The following is a 17,359-nucleotide window of genomic DNA, read 5'->3' on the forward strand; positions in this document are numbered from 1 at the left end:
TAAATCTTCTTTGGTTAATATTTTATCATTAAATAACTTCGGGTTCATTTATAATACCTATTAATTTATTTTTCTACTTTTACCTTTAAAGCGCTAGTTTTTCATGATATTGAGACACCAAAAGTGGTACTTACAACTCGGATGACCAAGGCCGTGAGTAAAGTACTTTACTCACGTATGGTTGCGCACAATTTCTTATTGCACAACGCTGTTGTAAGGTCCTGTGGCGCAACGGATAACGCGTCTGACTACGGATCAGAAGATTCCAGGTTCGAATCCTGGCAGGATCGTAATTTATGGACCTTTTTAGTATATAAATCGTCCTTTAATATTTTATCATTAAGTAACTATGAGTTCGTTTATAATTTTCTTCTATTTCCATCGCTAATGTGCCAGTTTTTATGGTTTTTTGACACAAAAAGTGGCACTTTAAACACGAATAGCCCAGGCCATGACTAAAGTACTTTAGTACTAGTAGTATTATTGAAGCCCACAAATTTTCGTTGTACAGGGTTGTTGCAAGGTCCTGTGGCGCAACGGATAACGCGTCTGACTACGGATCAGAAGATTCCAGGTTCGAATCCTGGCAGGATCGAGATTTATTGCATTTTTGTATAAAAATCATCATCTTTTAATATTTCAATTAGAAATAGCTGCAGATTTATTAAAATCTAAATTAATCTACTTTTTATTTACAAAATTAACTTTTCATTCATTTCTGTATATTTGGTTGCATATCTTGTAACATAACCAAATATATCACTATTACTCCAAATCCTATTTAATATATTGATCTACACGAATTATACGCCATTTATAACGCATTGTCGTAGATTGTTTAACACTAGCAAAGATAGAATAAGCTCATAATAATCATTAGAAGATTAGAAAAAGCAGCGCCTAAAGTGTTTAGTCATCGCAATAATGAAAACGATGATTAACGACGCACATTAATCACGCACACTGAAATAAAACACTAGAACACGCCATAATATTAATTAACTATAAAGAACTAACAAAAAAAAAACGTTTATTAAAATTCACTTTTCATTGAAACTTTGATTTTAGTGTGTTTAATAGTTGCGCAACGCACTTGTTGATGTTTGTGCTCCTATCATCCGTTAAAAGGGATGTTTATTGTTGATATTCCAAGTTGGCAAGTTGGCAACTTGTATGTGGCTGTTTGTTGTGTGTTTAGCTTTGGTAGTTTGCAAGTTTGCTCACGCATTCGACCATGTCGGACAGTTTTCCGTTATACTTCCCTTTCATCACCCCTCATACTCGTATATGCGCTATAAATATGTCAATATTTACTTTGTCAATCTTCAACCTAATCAAATTTACATCTTTTGCATTTCCAACAATTTTTTCATTTTTTTTTTCTCACTTGTTTTTCTGTAATTTTAACAAGGAAATTACAATGATTGACACTTTCGACATTCGAACCCTGCTGGGGGTGTGGAAATTGCTTCAGGGTGAATATCACCAACGTCAATATGACGTGTAAATTAACATGTTGACACACAGTGTATTTTCATCTCTGTGAGTTTATGCACGTTCGATTATATTATTATGTGCTGTATTTTATATGCGGAATGGGTATGCAACATGCATAACATCAACATGGCGTGCCTTTGATGAGGTGGCCCGATGCATCGTTTATTGTTTCGCAACAGTCCACAACACTTGTTGTGCTAGTTGGTGGTTCGGTGAGTCGAGCTAATGCAATAACGGCGTTAACCGTTACAATGTTAAACGAATTACTCGCCAGTAACCGCTGGCATCCACCCGGTGACGACAACCAACCAGTTAATGTTTTATTATATTTTAATGGTGGTAGAATGTGTTTCGTCAAGGTCATTTGACATTAATTAAATTTAATTTAATTTAACCTAATTTATGATCTGTTGAAGGTTATGAACTTTGAAAAGCACTGTGTGCTGCATATCTAACTGAAACTATTAAATATCTTCTGATATTATTCTGAATGCAGCTGTATAAACAATTGATTGAGTTTATATGAATAAAGCAACAAATGATAATAGTAAATCGATTCGCATCAAACTTCGATTTGATTACAATCAAAATGAAATAGAATTTATGTACAAAAGTTCTGCTACACTCATTCACAGCATTGACAGTTGTTGTGAGTGAGTGGAGTATTAATTAAAAATTAAAGCGCAACCCAAATATAAAAACAGAGCAAAATGAATATTTTATGCGGTAACGTGTTGATTGATCGAGTTTGGCTGTCTGAAATAAATTGAATATATATTATAATCAATTATTTATGTAGTAAACTTTGACATTTTTAGTGTTTCATTGTGTTTTCGGGGAAATTCGGGTGAAATTCGATTGGCAAAATGGTAATTTTGTCATAATAGAAGTGAACGCAATGAAAATATTTGCTATGATTTCCTGAATCGTCTTTTAATTATATATTTTTATCAAACACGTTTTTATTTAATGAATATAATTATCAAAAATTCAACACTTTAACTCATTCAACATTTGAGTGCAAGTATAATTACAATAGGTAAATTGATATTCATTAAAATAATTGATTGTTTTTTAGCTTTTACAATCAAAAACTAACGGTAAAATTATTTATAACGAACGAACTTTCATATAAGTTGTCTTTAATTTATTATTATTGTTAATATAATAAAACAAACATTTATAATGATTTATTTTAAAAATGTTGTAATTTATGTGAAAAGAAAATTTTGTATTAAAATATTATCTATTGAATCAAACTATGCTGTTAAGACATTCTCGAATAATGCACATAAAAACATACATATATTTATCAGAATCCTATCGAACTGTTGAGGAAGAAATAAGTAAATCAAATAAAAAAAAATATTTTAATTTATTAGATTTACGAGTTAATATTACGATTAGAATTAGATGCAAATAACTCTTCTATTGTTTTATGCCTTTTAACTTCACATACTATTATATCTCTAATTATATTATTAATTAATACATTCAAACATGTTCAATAGAACAATCTATAATCATAATCATCTTTTGTCATAAATTGTGTTTGCGTCCACAATTGATAAATAATATTAATGAACTAAATGTTCAATATTCAAATTTACGTAGTCAGTTCATTAATTAATTACGTATCAATACGTGTATGATGACTCTAAACCAAAAAGAGACAAATGAAATGAACAGTTGAATAATTAAATGAACATTTATGCAATACTCTGCATTATTCCAGTCCAGTTTGATTAATTAATTATTCGAAAAATGTTATTGTTCGGAAAATAAACGCATTTAGTAAAAGAACAATATTTCTAAAATAGCCGTAGTTATTTACATTTTGTATATTTATTTGTTTGCAAATTTTTAAAACCAAATATCAATTATCAACAAACATTTATTAAACATTTTTATTAAAAAAAATTGAGAAACAAGAATTTCAACCACATTGCTTTGTAATATACCATTTTTCACTAGTTTTCTGTATTCATTAACTCATAGTTAACTCATTATTCATCCCTTAATAGAATGTGCAAAGTAACATGACGGTAATGCACAATAATGTGTATGGTTAAAAGGAAGCAACATTTTGTAATGTTTCTGCTGTAATAGGATAGAATGTAATAGGAAGGACTTGGGTGTTTTGTCAGCTTGGCTGGTGAAAACACCTGCAATATGCAAATTGTGATGTGATAAGTGCTGTCTGCGCCACGGGCACCAGCCAACGCCGTGACGGGGTGCAATCAGCCGCAGGTGGCGTTTAACATGCTTTCAACACGCTTCCATCATACTGCAATATGTATTTTTCGCATTTGCAATGTGTCATCAACACGGGTTCGAAACATTTTCTTTTGCATGCAAATATTACTCATCATTTTGTCATATTTTCAATTTAATTTTGCTGATATTCAAGGTTAGTAATCTTATTTATTATCAAATATGCATATAAATTAAATTTGATTGTTACTGCTTTTAAAATTTATATTCTTTGAATTTTCGAATAAATACTGATTGTTTTCTGAACATTTCAAATAAGAAAAGAGTGTAATTATCTAAGCATTAAAAGATAATTGAGATTAAAGCGCATTAAGGGATGCCCCTTCGTTAAGAAGGTTTTCTCATTTAGGGCTTCACGCGATACCGAGACTTTTCTCGTATCGTCTCGGTCTCGTCTCGGAAAAGCGAGACGATACCGAGACGAGACGTGTTTTATCAATTTCTCGGCGATACCGATACCACAGTCCGAGTCTCGTTTTTGGTCTCGTTATTGGTCTCGTTACTTTTTTTTATGAAGTTGTTATTAGAAAAATGGGAAAAGGTCCAATATATGAAATCCAATATATGACCATCTGTGAAATATTTCTTTTGTATATTCAAAATAACAAGTCAGTAACCGAATATCATGAGCTTTTTGACTTTTTGAAAGTTTTATGAAAATTTTGTCTTTGTTTACACATCCGGAGACATATTTTTGTGTTTTTCTGTACTTCTTGAAGCAAAGATATTGTATACATCTGGGTAAGTTAGGAATTGTAGACGTGCGCCGCTTACTTTCAACACAAATCAACTCGATTATTGTACCCTAGTATACATTAACGTTTAAAAATTTGAAACATTAAAAAATATATTTTCAATTAAAAGTGATGCAATTAAAAATTAATATTTTAAACTATGTATGTATTTTGGATTTACTTTACAATACATGCAATTAGCAATTAAATGACTAAACTTTTGAATTGCAAAGATCTAAAACTGAGTTCTTCTTAAAGCTTCACACGATACCGAGACTTTTCTCGTATCGTCTCGGTCTCGTATCGCTTTTGCGAGACGATACCGAGACCGAGACGATACCTTTGATAGTATCGTCCAGTCTCGTCTCGTGTGAAGCCCTATTCTCATTGTAGTTGCAATGCGTCTTAATGAACATGGTGTTCATTTTCATTATTTAAAATATTTATGCTCTCCTGGAAGAATTCACACTAAAATGGTTTTATTTTTTAATTTTCATAAGAAAATCGGATAAAAGCGTTTTACTGCAAATAATTCTTGAAATACATATTTCTGCATCGTTTGCTTAAAACATTCATAATTTTCAAATTTATCCAAGATTTCCACGCATTTACAGGCATTCTAAGACATAAATTTTCAAAATTGTCATTTTTACTATTTATATTTTAAAATTTACGAAAAATAACCAAAATATTACATTTTTCTTCACAATTATCCTTTTTAAAGCAACTTTTTAATATAAATATGAAATTAAAACATTCCAAATTGCATATTTAAAAAATTTCATTTCAATCAATTTTCTTTGTAAGGAAATTTAACATTTCCATGTTTTCAAAAATATTTTGTATTTTTGACTTGTAATTATCTTATTTTAATTAAAATATGTATAAAATTTCAGCATCATAATAACTCTGCCAAAACTTTATGCAAAAACACTAAAATTAATTCTACAACTAAATAAATATGTAATTTCGTTGATATTAATTTAAAATATGCAAATTTCCATGTGTGAAACCACGTACTTGATAAAATATCAAGGGTTGTATAAAAAAATCAATCATAATACATAACACTCCCATAGCCGAGCAAGCAAATTAAGTGTTTAAAAATTCAGCCGGGCTCTCACCTAGAAATTCGGAACGAAAGCCTTGTACACGCTGACGAGAGTTTAAAAGAACAAATTAACATTAAATCGATATAAACATTGCCACGTTCAATTATTTTTATTTCGATCGCAATCAACAACGCAAAAATAAACAAAAACAAACGAATCATAACGAAAAAATAAAACACGCAATTATTAATTAATACACTACAGAGAAAACATTGTTGTTTGTTCTTTTGATGTGTAATATTTATTATATTTTTGTTTGCTTACCTCGAAATTCGACTTTGATGATTTTCTCCCCTTTGCACTTGGGCACATGTAACTGTTTTATTCGAATTGCCAACGACATTTTCGCGTCACTTTTCTATGATTTTAAGTTTAATGGAAAAAATTGTGAGATTATGTGGATGAAATAATTTCGGTGAAAATTTTTGGTAGCTTTTGGCGGAGGCGCCGTAATCCCGTCGATCGGCGAGCCCCGGCCGCGGAAAGCGAGCGCGCGACTTGTTGAACGATGCCCGTTCGGGTGCGCAACTGGCGTTCGGCGGCGGCGAGCGCACGATTTGAACCTAGGTTTTGGGGCAGCAGTGGCGTTGGAGGCGGCAATACCGAGGGCTGTATGACCCGCACCAGGTCGCGGGCGGGTGGGAAAACTGGGTGAAATTTTGTGCTGCAATGAGACACACCGCGACCTCTAGTGGTGTGCTTAGAAAGTAAAAGTGAAACATTAACAAAATTTGCAGAAAAGTAGAGTAAAGCTAAAAGATAGAACATCTATAGGTAATATTATTAATTCGGAAGCAGAAATGTGTACTTAAATATGAAATGATATTAGATTTCAATTTAGTTGTGACAAAATTGTCAATATTTACTTAAGTTTTGTTAAAATTATCAATTTTGTTCTTTTATTCTAGAAGTGATCGCCAGTGTGATTTATGCCACCGAAAGTACTGCATCATGTTCCGGAGGTAGCAGAAACCAGGTATGTATGCGGTTTATACTAATTTTTACTGCTATAGTCTTGTTTTTCTGCGTTTTACCCGACGTTTTATACTTGTCATGCTTTATTATTCAAAATGTATGATTCGGTATGCATTGGAATTGTCATAATCTCCCCTACTGTACCCACTTGTATATAACAGTAAATATTAATTTACAAGTGACAATTCCAACCCATTGCACAAGTTTTATCCTGTTTTGTTCCTTTTTTTCCTTTCTCGGAACAAAGAGAACATTTCGTACACTGAATAAATGTCAGCATAAATTTAAATATACGAAGGACACGCGCAGAACAAATAAGATAAATGTAGGGAAAGCTGGCAAGGGAAAAGCAAATGAATATTAAATGCAGAAAGGACGTAAAAATACAAAAATGGGTTATCTGTGAAGGATTAGGGTAATGTTTCCAATGTTTTAGCATATTACACCCCCTTTAGATGCTATAGATAATTAGAAATTTTGAAATTTATACTCTTCTCATGTTTAAACACAATTAAACCCAGAATAATTTTCCAGCAATACAAATTTCATGTTAAAATAAAACTATTTAAGGTTAAGTACAACAATAGATTCATTTACTATCAAATAAACAAAATAAAACAACTTATAAATAACAAAAACAAAAAATCTATAGTTAAAACATTAAAATAATTGGTAATAAATATATTATCGTGGATACTTTGCCTAAAAGTGTTTGTAAAATATACAAAATATGCAATTTAATTGTTTTATAACTCGCCTACCTTAATACCCATGCAAATCTGTGCATAACATTGCAATATTTATATATTTATATCAAAATTTAATCACTTTTTCTTACTATCAACACAATTTATTAACTACATGCGTCCGCTTCGTTCCTTGGTGCTCTTTAGCAACCGATAAGCCGGGTAATACGCGCCTGTGTCTTCGTTCAGCAATTGAGGATTCTTTAGAGTGTTGTCGACGTTCCCCAAGGACGTGTATCCTTCGTCGTAGAGGCAACAATAGGGGACTTTGAAGCTTAGCAGATAATCCCAAACGTGCGCAAACTCCCAGTCCAACAGCGGGCTGACGCGCATGATTTCGGGCCAGCCGTTATCAGTCGCCTGCGAATTAATCACATTTGCATAAATTACACAAATATTAAATTTATAATGAATATATTTAAGCATATAATATAAATTAAATATGAAAGCGCGCGTGTTGATAATGATAAATGATAAAAACTGGAAGTGGCTCCTCTTTTTACTCGTTTACATATTGTATTACTAAATTAATCAATATTTTTGATGCATTTCTTAAGTAATTTAAAGTATAAAAAAGAATATAAAAGGAAAATATTTCAAAACACATCATATTGCATGTGATTAATCACTGTGTTTTGTAATAATGTAATAATCCCACATTGTTGATAATAATAAATCGTTGTAATCGCAATTATACTCAACGAAATCAAAACAAGTCGAAAATAAACACTAACAAATGCATAATCACGATAAACCTTAATGTTTTAACGTGTAATTCATGTAATTTGTTTATAACTCACTTGAAAATGACGCAGATTCGCCGAAAATGGATCACTGCGTCGCGTGCCCATCAAACAAGCCTTCAAGTTGGGTTTATCCTGGAGGATTGCAGCTAAACCGTCTTTAATACCCAGTGTCAAGGTGTGTACATCGAGATTATAGTACTTTTTTAATTTATCTATGAAGGCCGTCACTTGGGGGAAAGGTTTCTTTGATTGAACATACATGCAGAAAACAGGTCGATTGAAATTCGAGTAGTATGTTCTTAGTATTAACATCATCAGGTGTAGCAAGACCGTGCAATCTTTTCCGCCGTTAAAGCAAATAAACACGTTTTCGGGTTTATACAAATCGAAACACTCCTTTATGTACTGCAAATATTTAAAGAGAATATCATTAGTCACACTAAAAAAATATTTAATTATTGATAGTAAATCGACGCCATTTTGAATTTTTGACATAGATTTCCAACAAAACATGAATTTACTCACTTGAATTGCTTCTTGAATGAATATACAAGGTGAATTTAAGATTTCCTCTTCATATTCATCAAGAACAAAACTGTTCTCCACTTCGTAGCTATCCACAAAGTGTTGATGCAAAGCATTTATCTCTTCGATACTCCCTGAGGAAACAATCACTTCATTTTCTGTTAGTTTCTTACACCTGACACCATTTTCTCGAGATATTAACTTGTCAACAAACTCATTTGCTCTCTTATCACTTTTATTATAGTGAAACACTTTTGAATACACCGGTTTTCTTGTAAAACTGTTCAATTGTTTCAAAAGCTGAGTAAAATCCAAATCCACACAGTCAGATTCAATAAAATAAAACCTGTGTAGTTTCAAGATGTGATTCTGTTGCTCCGTGATGATCTGAAAGTACTTGTACTCACTGCTGTCAGAATCCTCATTAATTTCCCTGCTGGTTTCTTTACAGTCATCAGTCCAATGCTCATCGTAAACTTTAGCAACTGCAGTGAATAATTCCTCAGTAAGATTACCAATTGTTATCACTATGTCATGTAATTTTAAGAATTCGGTTAAGGTCGTTTCTAGGTCGGTGTCTTCTCGTAGGTGATGTATGTGCACTTTGTAGCTGATTTGTTGGATGTCTTGCAATAATTTGTTGAATCTCTGTTGATGGTTGCTAAGTGTTGTGTCATCTTGTTGAAGGTTCTGAAGGAAAATCACAGCAGCTGATGCGAACATTGTCGCGTTTGTTAGTAGAAAGTTGCGCACTCGATCAGCGGTTTCAAGTGAGTGCTGTTTCCATTTCGATGGGTTTGTGTTTTATTCAAGCCATTCAAGCACCCAGACGAACCAACGACCAGCTGACACGACATTTACGTGCAAAATTGCGAGCAATTCAATCAAGTTACGTGAGATTTTCAACGTACCTACTTCGTGTAAAACATCAAAACTTACTTATGTAATGCATTAATATAGATAGTAATGGTTTCCGGTGCTTTGATACTTAAAATGATTAACATCTACAGTATAATTAATATTTAGGGTCGTTAAAATCGGCAATTATCCTCTTGAAAAGTTCGAGAGTCTTCTTGAATTTTATTAGAAACACTCGGTTTATTACGGGAATTTTGTGGTACAGCTTGCGCCATCTGCGGGGAATTATTCTGAGTTGAAGCATGCACAGCATGTGCGATTTACATTCGTAACCTACAAGATATGTTATATTCTTTTAAAAGTTAAATTAATTAATTTAAAATGCCTGCGATATCTAAAAAGAATAACGTGCTTGTATATAAAGGCAGTAATAATCTGCGACAACGGCTTACGCTGTCAGTGTTGAGTGGTAAACCTGTACGAATTATTGAAATCCGAACGCTTTCTGATGAACCAGGGCTTAAAGAATATGAAGTCAGTTTGGTGAGGCTTCTGGATAAGTTAACAAATGGTACTAATATTGAACTGAATGAGACTGGTACAGTTCTTTATTTTCAACCTGGGTTGCTGCATGGAGGCAATATTGAACATGATTGCAATCAACAGAGAAGTATAGGTAAACATTCATGTTTACAAGTTTTATGTTTTTGTTTTGTTTATTTTATCATAAACATGATCTAGTCTGAAGATTATTTTTGCAGACATCAATTGTGTATTTCATATGAAGTGTGTTTTGTTATGGAAAAATTAGTAGATTAAATTGTAAGATAAAAATTTTAAAACTTGAAAAATGCAGTCTAAATTGTGTTTTTGATTTGTTTTGATAAGAACAATTGAGATTGTGTTGGTTTTGAAATAAGTTCTGTTTATTTAGTTGAGGAATTTATTTTAGTGTGTAATTTTGGAAAATTTATTATTGTAACTTGTTTTGATTTTGAGATATTATTAAGTTTATTGACTCATGGATAATTTTAAAATTTGATTTATATTTAGACTGTTTACACCTCAAATTCCCTTTGAAATAATTATAATATTAATTTAGAAACGTGGTTTTTAAAGTATTTATACTCTTCCTTCTTTTGATTGTAAATTTTTGAATATTTCTCTTTAAAAATCAGTAAAAATAATGTTTTTAAGGATATTACTTGGAAATGTTGCTCATGCTTGGCCTATTCTGCAAAGTACCCCTAAATGCAACCCTCAGAGGAGTAACAGCCAATAATATCGACCCATCAGTCGATCATGTCAAGATGTCGATGATTTCCACTTTAAAAAAGTTTATTTTAGAGGATGAGGACTTGGATTTAAAGATTACTAAACGAGGTATGATTAAATACTCAATAAACACTTAATATTGTAATACAAAATCAATTTATTAAATGATTTAAATCACATATTATCATTTTGGTTTTAAATTAGGTATGCCACCACTTGGAGGTGGTGAAGTAATCCTAAAATGTCCCATCAGAAAAGCTGTACGACCCCTGCAACTCCTAGAATCCGGTATGGTAAAACGTATAAGAGGAACCGCGTACGCATTAAGAATATCACCTGCTATTGCAAACCGAATGGTTGATACTGCAAAAGGTGTGCTGCTAAAATTTCTACCAGATGTTTACATTAATACAGATCAATGTAGAGGCAAAATGCCGGTAAAAGTCCCGGATTTGGTATTAATTTATATGCGGAAACAACCGAAGGGATTTTTTATTCTGCTGAACAGGTAAAAACAATTAAGATTAAATTTTCAATTGAAAATATTGAATAGATCTGCAAATATGGCTTTTCTTTATTTTAAAGGTGAGCAAAACTGAATTAAACGGCGAAGACCCCTCAATTCCTGAAGATATTGGAACGGCTGCAGCCCATCGTTTACTGCAGGAAATTTATTTAGGCGGTTGTACAGATTCGTGTAGTCAAGCTTTAGCGCTGTTATCAATGGCGTTGGGTCAAAAAGATGTGTCGAAAATAATCTTAGGTCCTCTAACAGGGTACACGATAAATTTCCTGCAACATTTGCATGAATTCTTTGGGATTACATTTAAAATTGAGCCAGTGGAGCAGGACGATGATGAAATTGTGGCTGGTGCTAACAAAGTAAGTTTGACGTGCGTAGGAATTGGTTATACAAATCTTAGTAAAAGGACAATTTAGTGTCTTTACATTTAATTAAATTTATTTGACAAAAAACTAAAGTTTTATGATTTTATTTATATAAAAAGTGATTTTCTTTGATTTTTAAACAAAATTGTTTCAAAAGTATCTTAAAAGGGTTATAACATGGTAACTTCATAATCCAAACGTTTTGGTGCGCTTTTTAACGTTTAGAGGTTATTCTTTTCAAATATTTTAAAGTTTATTTGAAAATTCTCATCAAGAGTGCTTTTTGTAGTTCTATGATATTTTTGCTGATTATATACATTATTCAAAATCCGTGCCTAACTAATCTACCTCCCATCAAGTTTATCTCTAATTTTTGCTAATATGGTTACAATTTTCTAAATTCCACAGTTATCTATCATAACTATGTGTTTTTGTCCGAAAATCATACTTGATATCACCTTCAATATGTTCAACAACAGGCTTAACATCATCATGCTGATGATGTATCTGTGGAATACTATCAACATGTTGCAAATGATGAATATTATCACCAAGTTCATGATGTTGGTGTTCAATAGGAACAATATTCAAAGGCTTTTTCGGATGATACGTATAAACAGGTTCATTATGAAACTTTGTATCAGCAAAATGTGCGTAACTCATTGCAGGTCCCAGCTCAAAATTGTGGTTATGCAAAAACTTCTCCTTGTGACTTTCAATACCAAACAACCACGTCAACCAGTTATCATATTTCGGCTTCTTTTCCACTTCTCTCACGTAGAATTTCTCCTCGGATTGTATCAGATGCTCCAAAAAGTTTGGATTCAGTAGGAAATATTTATCAGACTGGCCGTATTTTACAAGTTGGTTGTCGATATGGTTTGGAGAAGTGTAGTAACTATGTCCAATATGGCCGCTTTGTGGCATTAAATCATGATCATGGTCAATATCAGCACCATTTTTCTCATAACTTGATGAATCTTGATGATCATTGTTTGACTTGCTGGAGAATTCATCATCTGTTCTCTTGGGGTAGATTAATACCGGTGGGAACTTTTATAGAAAACTAATTTCGTTGGTTTCCTATAACATACAATAATTTAATAAATTACTTTTATTTGATGTATGTTTGGTTGCCTAAACATCTAGAAAGTTACCTAGCATAAAATTCACCAAAAAATTAACTGTCGACATTGTGGTTTCAGTGGTTATGTTAACCTAACCTAAAAAATGTATCTGTGCCGTTACAATAGTGCCACACTTTACTATAATTTAAGCATGTAAGCTTTTTTCAAGTTTACTCAATATCTATCTAAGCGAGACAATAATTGAAATTTCATGACTTTGATTATTATTATGCTACATCCACTAACCGAGTAGTGTTTTGTTTACAACTTGTGGTTAAATTTTAAAACTAGTTCACAACCGGATTTTCGGACGCAGTACAAAATATAATAACCTCAAAGACTACATAAAGATGTTCATTTCTTTAAATGTAATTATTGCACATGTAATTTTAAATGCTTATTAAACAAAATGAAAGTGAAACAAAACGTGGAAACGTGCAAGTTTAATTTTATATGGTTCAACTCTTTTCGTGATTACGTACGATTATAATTTTCTTCTACGTTACATAACACGGTAAAAACAAAACAATTGCTATACAACAAAAGAAAATCGGTTTAAAGCATTAATAAAACGAGTTAAAATTACATGATTACTCATCATAACCTAACATTTCTACAAAATGAAGAACACCCACGTTGAAGCAGAGACAGCGAAACAAACAAAAGTTGTTTACTTTTCTAACCAACATGTAAGTACACATTTTTTGGCATTTCATTAATTCAACATTTTCACGGTGAAATGATCGCAAACACACTTCATGCATATCGAGATGCCCGAGATAGAGCAATCGCAACGAAACGTAAACATAAACGTAAAAGCGAAAGTGAATCAAAACGCGTTAATGTAGATGTACGCCGGTCACCGGTGTTCTTTGTGCGCATGTTTACAAATTGCAGATCATGGTTCAATGGCACAACACTATACTCGTACTAATCTCATTTAATGAATTTATTAATTGCTATCTACCACACGCCGTGCATTATTTTTTAAAATATAAATTGTAGCGTGAGCAGTGAATGTGACATTTCACCGTGAGACAATGCAACTGAATTAAAAGTTAATTAGAAATTTTATGAAATTTGTGCAATGGTAACAGTCGCCATTTTGATCAACGCGCGTAGACGACACAATTCACAATCACTTTTACCAAGTTTGCACTTAATGTGGCTGTAAAACGCATAAAAACTGGAATATGTCGTGCATCCAAGCAACGATTTGTTGCACATTTGTGCCAAGTTTAACTGCTAATTACTTTAATTTATTATTTACATGAAATTTGCTGATTTTATTATTATTTTATTATTATTATAGTTTTTACCGTATTATCACTGTGATTGTAATTATATCGTTTCTAATTCTTTCCGAATCGGTCTGAATCGCACAAATTGAAGGATTTCGAGTTCAACGTTGCATTTTTTTGCAAATTTAATTTTAATTATTACTTCCGGGATTTATCAAGGCATGATGCCTTTCGGGTATGCGCGCTCATAATCGCGGGCGTTGCTATACATGTAGATACACTCACTGTCGATAGAAAGTGAAATTTTAATAAATAATTACTCTAAAGGTGTACAAAGCATAATAAATATATAAATATGTCAAAATAATTAATATTTTATGTGGTTTAAATGATTTAAATGCAAAAAAGTGTTGTTTATTGTTTAGTTTTATGACAAAAAACGTTTTTCTGTTAATTGATAGTAAATTTACTTAAAAATTTAAGTTTTTATTTGCTTTATTTGTTTACAACACTTGGTATACAAGAAAGGAATAAAATAGTTTACTTTTTGCATTGGTATTGATTTATGTTAATGTATACATGCGGGCCAGTGATTCATTAGCCGCGAGTTTTATCTGCATAACTCAGAATTTATTTCTAGGTAATAAATCGAGTAGTGGTAGGTTATAATTGAGGTTAGACTCACCGATAATAGATTGTGCCAGGTCCAGGTTCACAATGTACAAGAATTACATTGGAAACTATAAAAATAGTCTAAAAATTGAAATAAAATTATTTATCAGTTTTATTTGTATAAATTGCGCTTATATCTCGTTTGCATAAAAGATTTTTGCTGTTTTTGCATTTTTCTAATTTTAATAAATAAAACATATAAAACCGGGGTTTACTCACCAATAAAAAGTAATCATGATAAATAAATGCTCGCATCTTTATTGCTTCACACCCAATAGTCACTTTTTTATTGCTGGTTAATTATTAATATTAATTGAATTAATTCTCACTTATTTATTCACAATGTGCTTCAATTTACATCCATTTATTTACAAATATAACAGAAGCCTGTATCGACGCCTACGATTGATTATTTGAGGTTAAGTCTTCAACGCTATTTAATCTTAATTTACTCTCAAGATGTCACTTGAATCCTAAACGTTTACGATTAAACAAGATGTGTTGTTTGTGGATAGATCTGTTGCGTGCGATGCGCGCTCATCGTGTGCGTGCCGGACGAAGCGCGCCGGCACTCATAACATCTTCAAATGAATAGAATAACAACTACACGCTTACAATTGCATTGCAATGCTTTGCTTTGCAATGATGCGCACGCTTTACAATTGTGGTGCACCGGAGTGCACGTGTGGTCTGTGACGAAGAGAGCCAGCGCGCGTAAATGCAGCATGAACAACAACAGCGTGCTACGAGTGCACACACAGATTATCGAAGAAAGCATGAAGTGCAACAGTCGTCTAATGAGAACAAAGTGAAAATGAAGAGGTTAGAAAAACATTTTGTTACATGGTCATGGTGGTAGACTAATGCGCAAATTTAGATCTTCAAATGATGAGCCAACAGGGACGGATTTGAGTTTGTTGATTTTTATTATTAAAAGACAGTTACAGACATGTCGCTGCGTTTAATAAAAAGTAGTAAAATCGCTAAATATCTGTCTTTGATAAATAAAAATGTAGGATTTATTTAGTAGCGCCATCTATATATGAGCAGATTTTAATATTTAATGGGCGGAGCAAAAATTTAGTTTTTGGTCAATATTTAACTCAGTTTATAAGACAATTTAATTTTTTTAAATAATTATTACGTTTCTGTTGTTTTTTTCATTTCCTAACATAATTTTTACGACTTTGTTAGAAAAGTTCGTCGCGCTTCTTTGCACATCTTTACTCGTACTCGTACTTCCCTGCTGGCCGCTGCGCATTAGCGTTGATTTTATTACCTTTCTGTCATTTATGTATCTATCCATAGAAAAACTAACCTTTCTGATTTTTTCTACGCGTTTTACTTTCATCAAATGTTTCGCTTGTAGCTTTTGTAATCATCAATGAAATCATAGTTGAATGCGATTGCGAATGTGAATGACCACATGAATCAGTGTTGATCTTTTGATCTTTTGAGCAGAAAGATGGGAAGTAATAAGTAATAACATGATGATCAAACGCGAAATAAAAGAAGATATCACGCCGAGAGCGGTTAAAAGTAAAAAAATAAGGGGAAATTGGCCAGGAAATCCGGAATCGGAGCCGCGGATCAATTTGATGTAATTTACGTTTGCTTGTGTTGCGTTGAGTTACGTCTGCGAAAGCATTAGCAGGTGTATTCAGTCAGAAAGATATAATTTTAATTTTATGATAGTTGCGCATGTTACTATAACTCTATTTCTTGTTTCTTTTTTAAATTTTTTGTTTGTTGCTGTTGGAAGTATGCAACTTATTAAACATTATTTCTGAAGTAGCATTGATATAGGCATAAAAGAGTATTTTTTGATATGAACAAAGCAATGAGCACGGTTATTATTTTTTAAATCTGTCCTGTAAATTTACCTTTGAAAATATCTTTAAAACAATCAACATATTTTTATCCAAATTGTAAAAAACTACATTGTAGTTTGTAGTTTTTACACAAGTGCCAAATTTTTTAGGGTTGCAATAGACATCAAATCAATACAATCGAGTTCAATCATCCAGTTGATTTGCATTTCTTTATTTAAGTTTTATTCAATAAATATTTATAGCTTCTACTTATAGGAAGCAACTGAATCATCGTAATATTCCTGGACACTTTCTTTGCATTCTAAATCAAAATGCAACTTTAATTCTAATTAAATTTCAAATCAAATTTCGAGTTTTATTTTAAGCACGATTTTTAGTGTAATTAATTAATTATCTATCACATATTTAGCTACACTGTATTGACAACTGTAGAATAAATTATAAATTATAAATAAATTAGCATAAATTAATCTGGTTTAGAGATGAAATATTCTACCGTGTGGGCATTAGAACCACTGTAAAAAAATAATCTTGTATAATATAATTTTTTGCATTAAAGCGCCCGATCGCTAAAAATGCTTAGTTAAATTAATTTTCTATGCAAATTATGTGATATTTTCACATTTGCAAGATAAAAAACTGACTTAAAACTAAAGTAAGAGCACTAGTTGAAGTATTAGTAAAGTATGCCTAGTTGATATTAATAAGACGATGGAAGTGAGATGCAACTTTCGTTTGACTTTATTAGTCTGCTAAACTGTTTATTGGTGACGTTAAATGCGCTATAAAATAGGATAAGCGTTAAAAAATTGCATCGTTGCCATCTTTTACAGCTCATTAAAATTAATTTGGAGTTT

The 17,359-nt window shown here is 32.0% G+C and overlaps 4 protein-coding genes and 2 non-coding genes across 11 annotated transcripts in view; 4 read left to right on the forward strand and 2 right to left on the reverse strand.

Annotated features, from left to right (window-relative positions):
- The window catches only part of LOC135793983 (otoferlin-like), a 38,548-nt gene extending 32,414 nt beyond the window's left edge, over positions 1 to 6,134 (reverse strand). Inside the window, 1 exon segment of the mRNA XM_065305107.1 lies at positions 5,882 to 6,134. Coding sequence (XP_065161179.1) covers positions 5,882 to 5,960 — 79 coding nt within the window. The 5' untranslated portion in view covers positions 5,961 to 6,134.
- TRNAR-ACG (transfer RNA arginine (anticodon ACG)) lies at positions 218 to 290 on the forward strand. The gene has a single exon. It is a non-coding gene; the product is annotated as a tRNA-Arg (tRNA).
- On the forward strand, positions 523 to 595 carry TRNAR-ACG (transfer RNA arginine (anticodon ACG)). Its single transcript has one exon. It is a non-coding gene; the product is annotated as a tRNA-Arg (tRNA).
- Positions 6,135 to 7,163: 1,029 nt separating the features above from the next.
- On the reverse strand, positions 7,164 to 9,574 carry LOC135793146 (uncharacterized). Its single transcript, XM_065303962.1, has 3 exons — positions 8,610 to 9,574; positions 8,139 to 8,489; positions 7,164 to 7,698 (listed from the first exon to the last, which is right to left on the reverse strand). The coding sequence occupies exons 1-3, from the start codon at positions 9,330 to 9,332 to the stop codon at positions 7,450 to 7,452; spliced, it is 1,323 nt and encodes a 440-aa protein (XP_065160034.1). The 5' UTR covers positions 9,333 to 9,574; the 3' UTR covers positions 7,164 to 7,449.
- A 146-nt stretch (positions 9,575 to 9,720) lies between these two features.
- LOC135793147 (probable RNA 3'-terminal phosphate cyclase-like protein) lies at positions 9,721 to 11,958 on the forward strand. Its single transcript, XM_065303963.1, is given in 5 exon segments — positions 9,721 to 10,143; positions 10,665 to 10,850; positions 10,947 to 11,174; positions 11,177 to 11,250; positions 11,328 to 11,958. Coding segments are annotated over 5 exon segments (1,137 nt in total). The 5' UTR covers positions 9,721 to 9,848; the 3' UTR covers positions 11,682 to 11,958.
- A 770-nt stretch (positions 11,959 to 12,728) lies between these two features.
- LOC135793148 (uncharacterized) overlaps positions 12,729 to 17,359 on the forward strand; it is a 33,320-nt gene continuing 28,689 nt past the window's right edge. For 4 of the 6 annotated variants that reach the window (XR_010548527.1, XR_010548533.1, XR_010548532.1 and 1 more), the window contains exon 1: positions 12,733 to 13,446. The gene's annotated coding sequence lies outside the window, so the exon portion shown is untranslated. Of the gene's footprint in view, positions 13,447 to 17,359 lie in introns of all 6 variants that reach the window. The other 2 variants (XR_010548526.1, XM_065303964.1) reach the window with 1 other exon arrangement.

Source organism: Atheta coriaria, unplaced genomic scaffold (genome assembly GCF_025399875.1).
Source record: "Atheta coriaria isolate IRGN ID8LTWV9N9 unplaced genomic scaffold, Caltech_Dcor_3.1 hic_scaffold_6_pilon, whole genome shotgun sequence".
Classification (NCBI taxonomy): domain Eukaryota; kingdom Metazoa; phylum Arthropoda; class Insecta; order Coleoptera; family Staphylinidae; genus Dalotia; species Dalotia coriaria.

Excerpts from the sequence above, each read along its gene's own strand:
- LOC135793146 (XM_065303962.1), bottom strand. The coding sequence starts at position 9,332 with ATGTTCGCATCAGCTGCTGTGATTTTCCTTCAGAACCTTCAACAAGAT. Across the intron at positions 8,490-8,609 it reads TCATTCAAGAAGCAATTCAA|TACATAAAGGAGTGTTTCGA; the intron begins GTGAGTAAATTC and ends AAATATTTGCAG. Across the intron at positions 7,699-8,138 it reads CGAATCTGCGTCATTTTCAA|GCGACTGATAACGGCTGGCC; the intron begins GTGAGTTATAAA and ends ATTAATTCGCAG.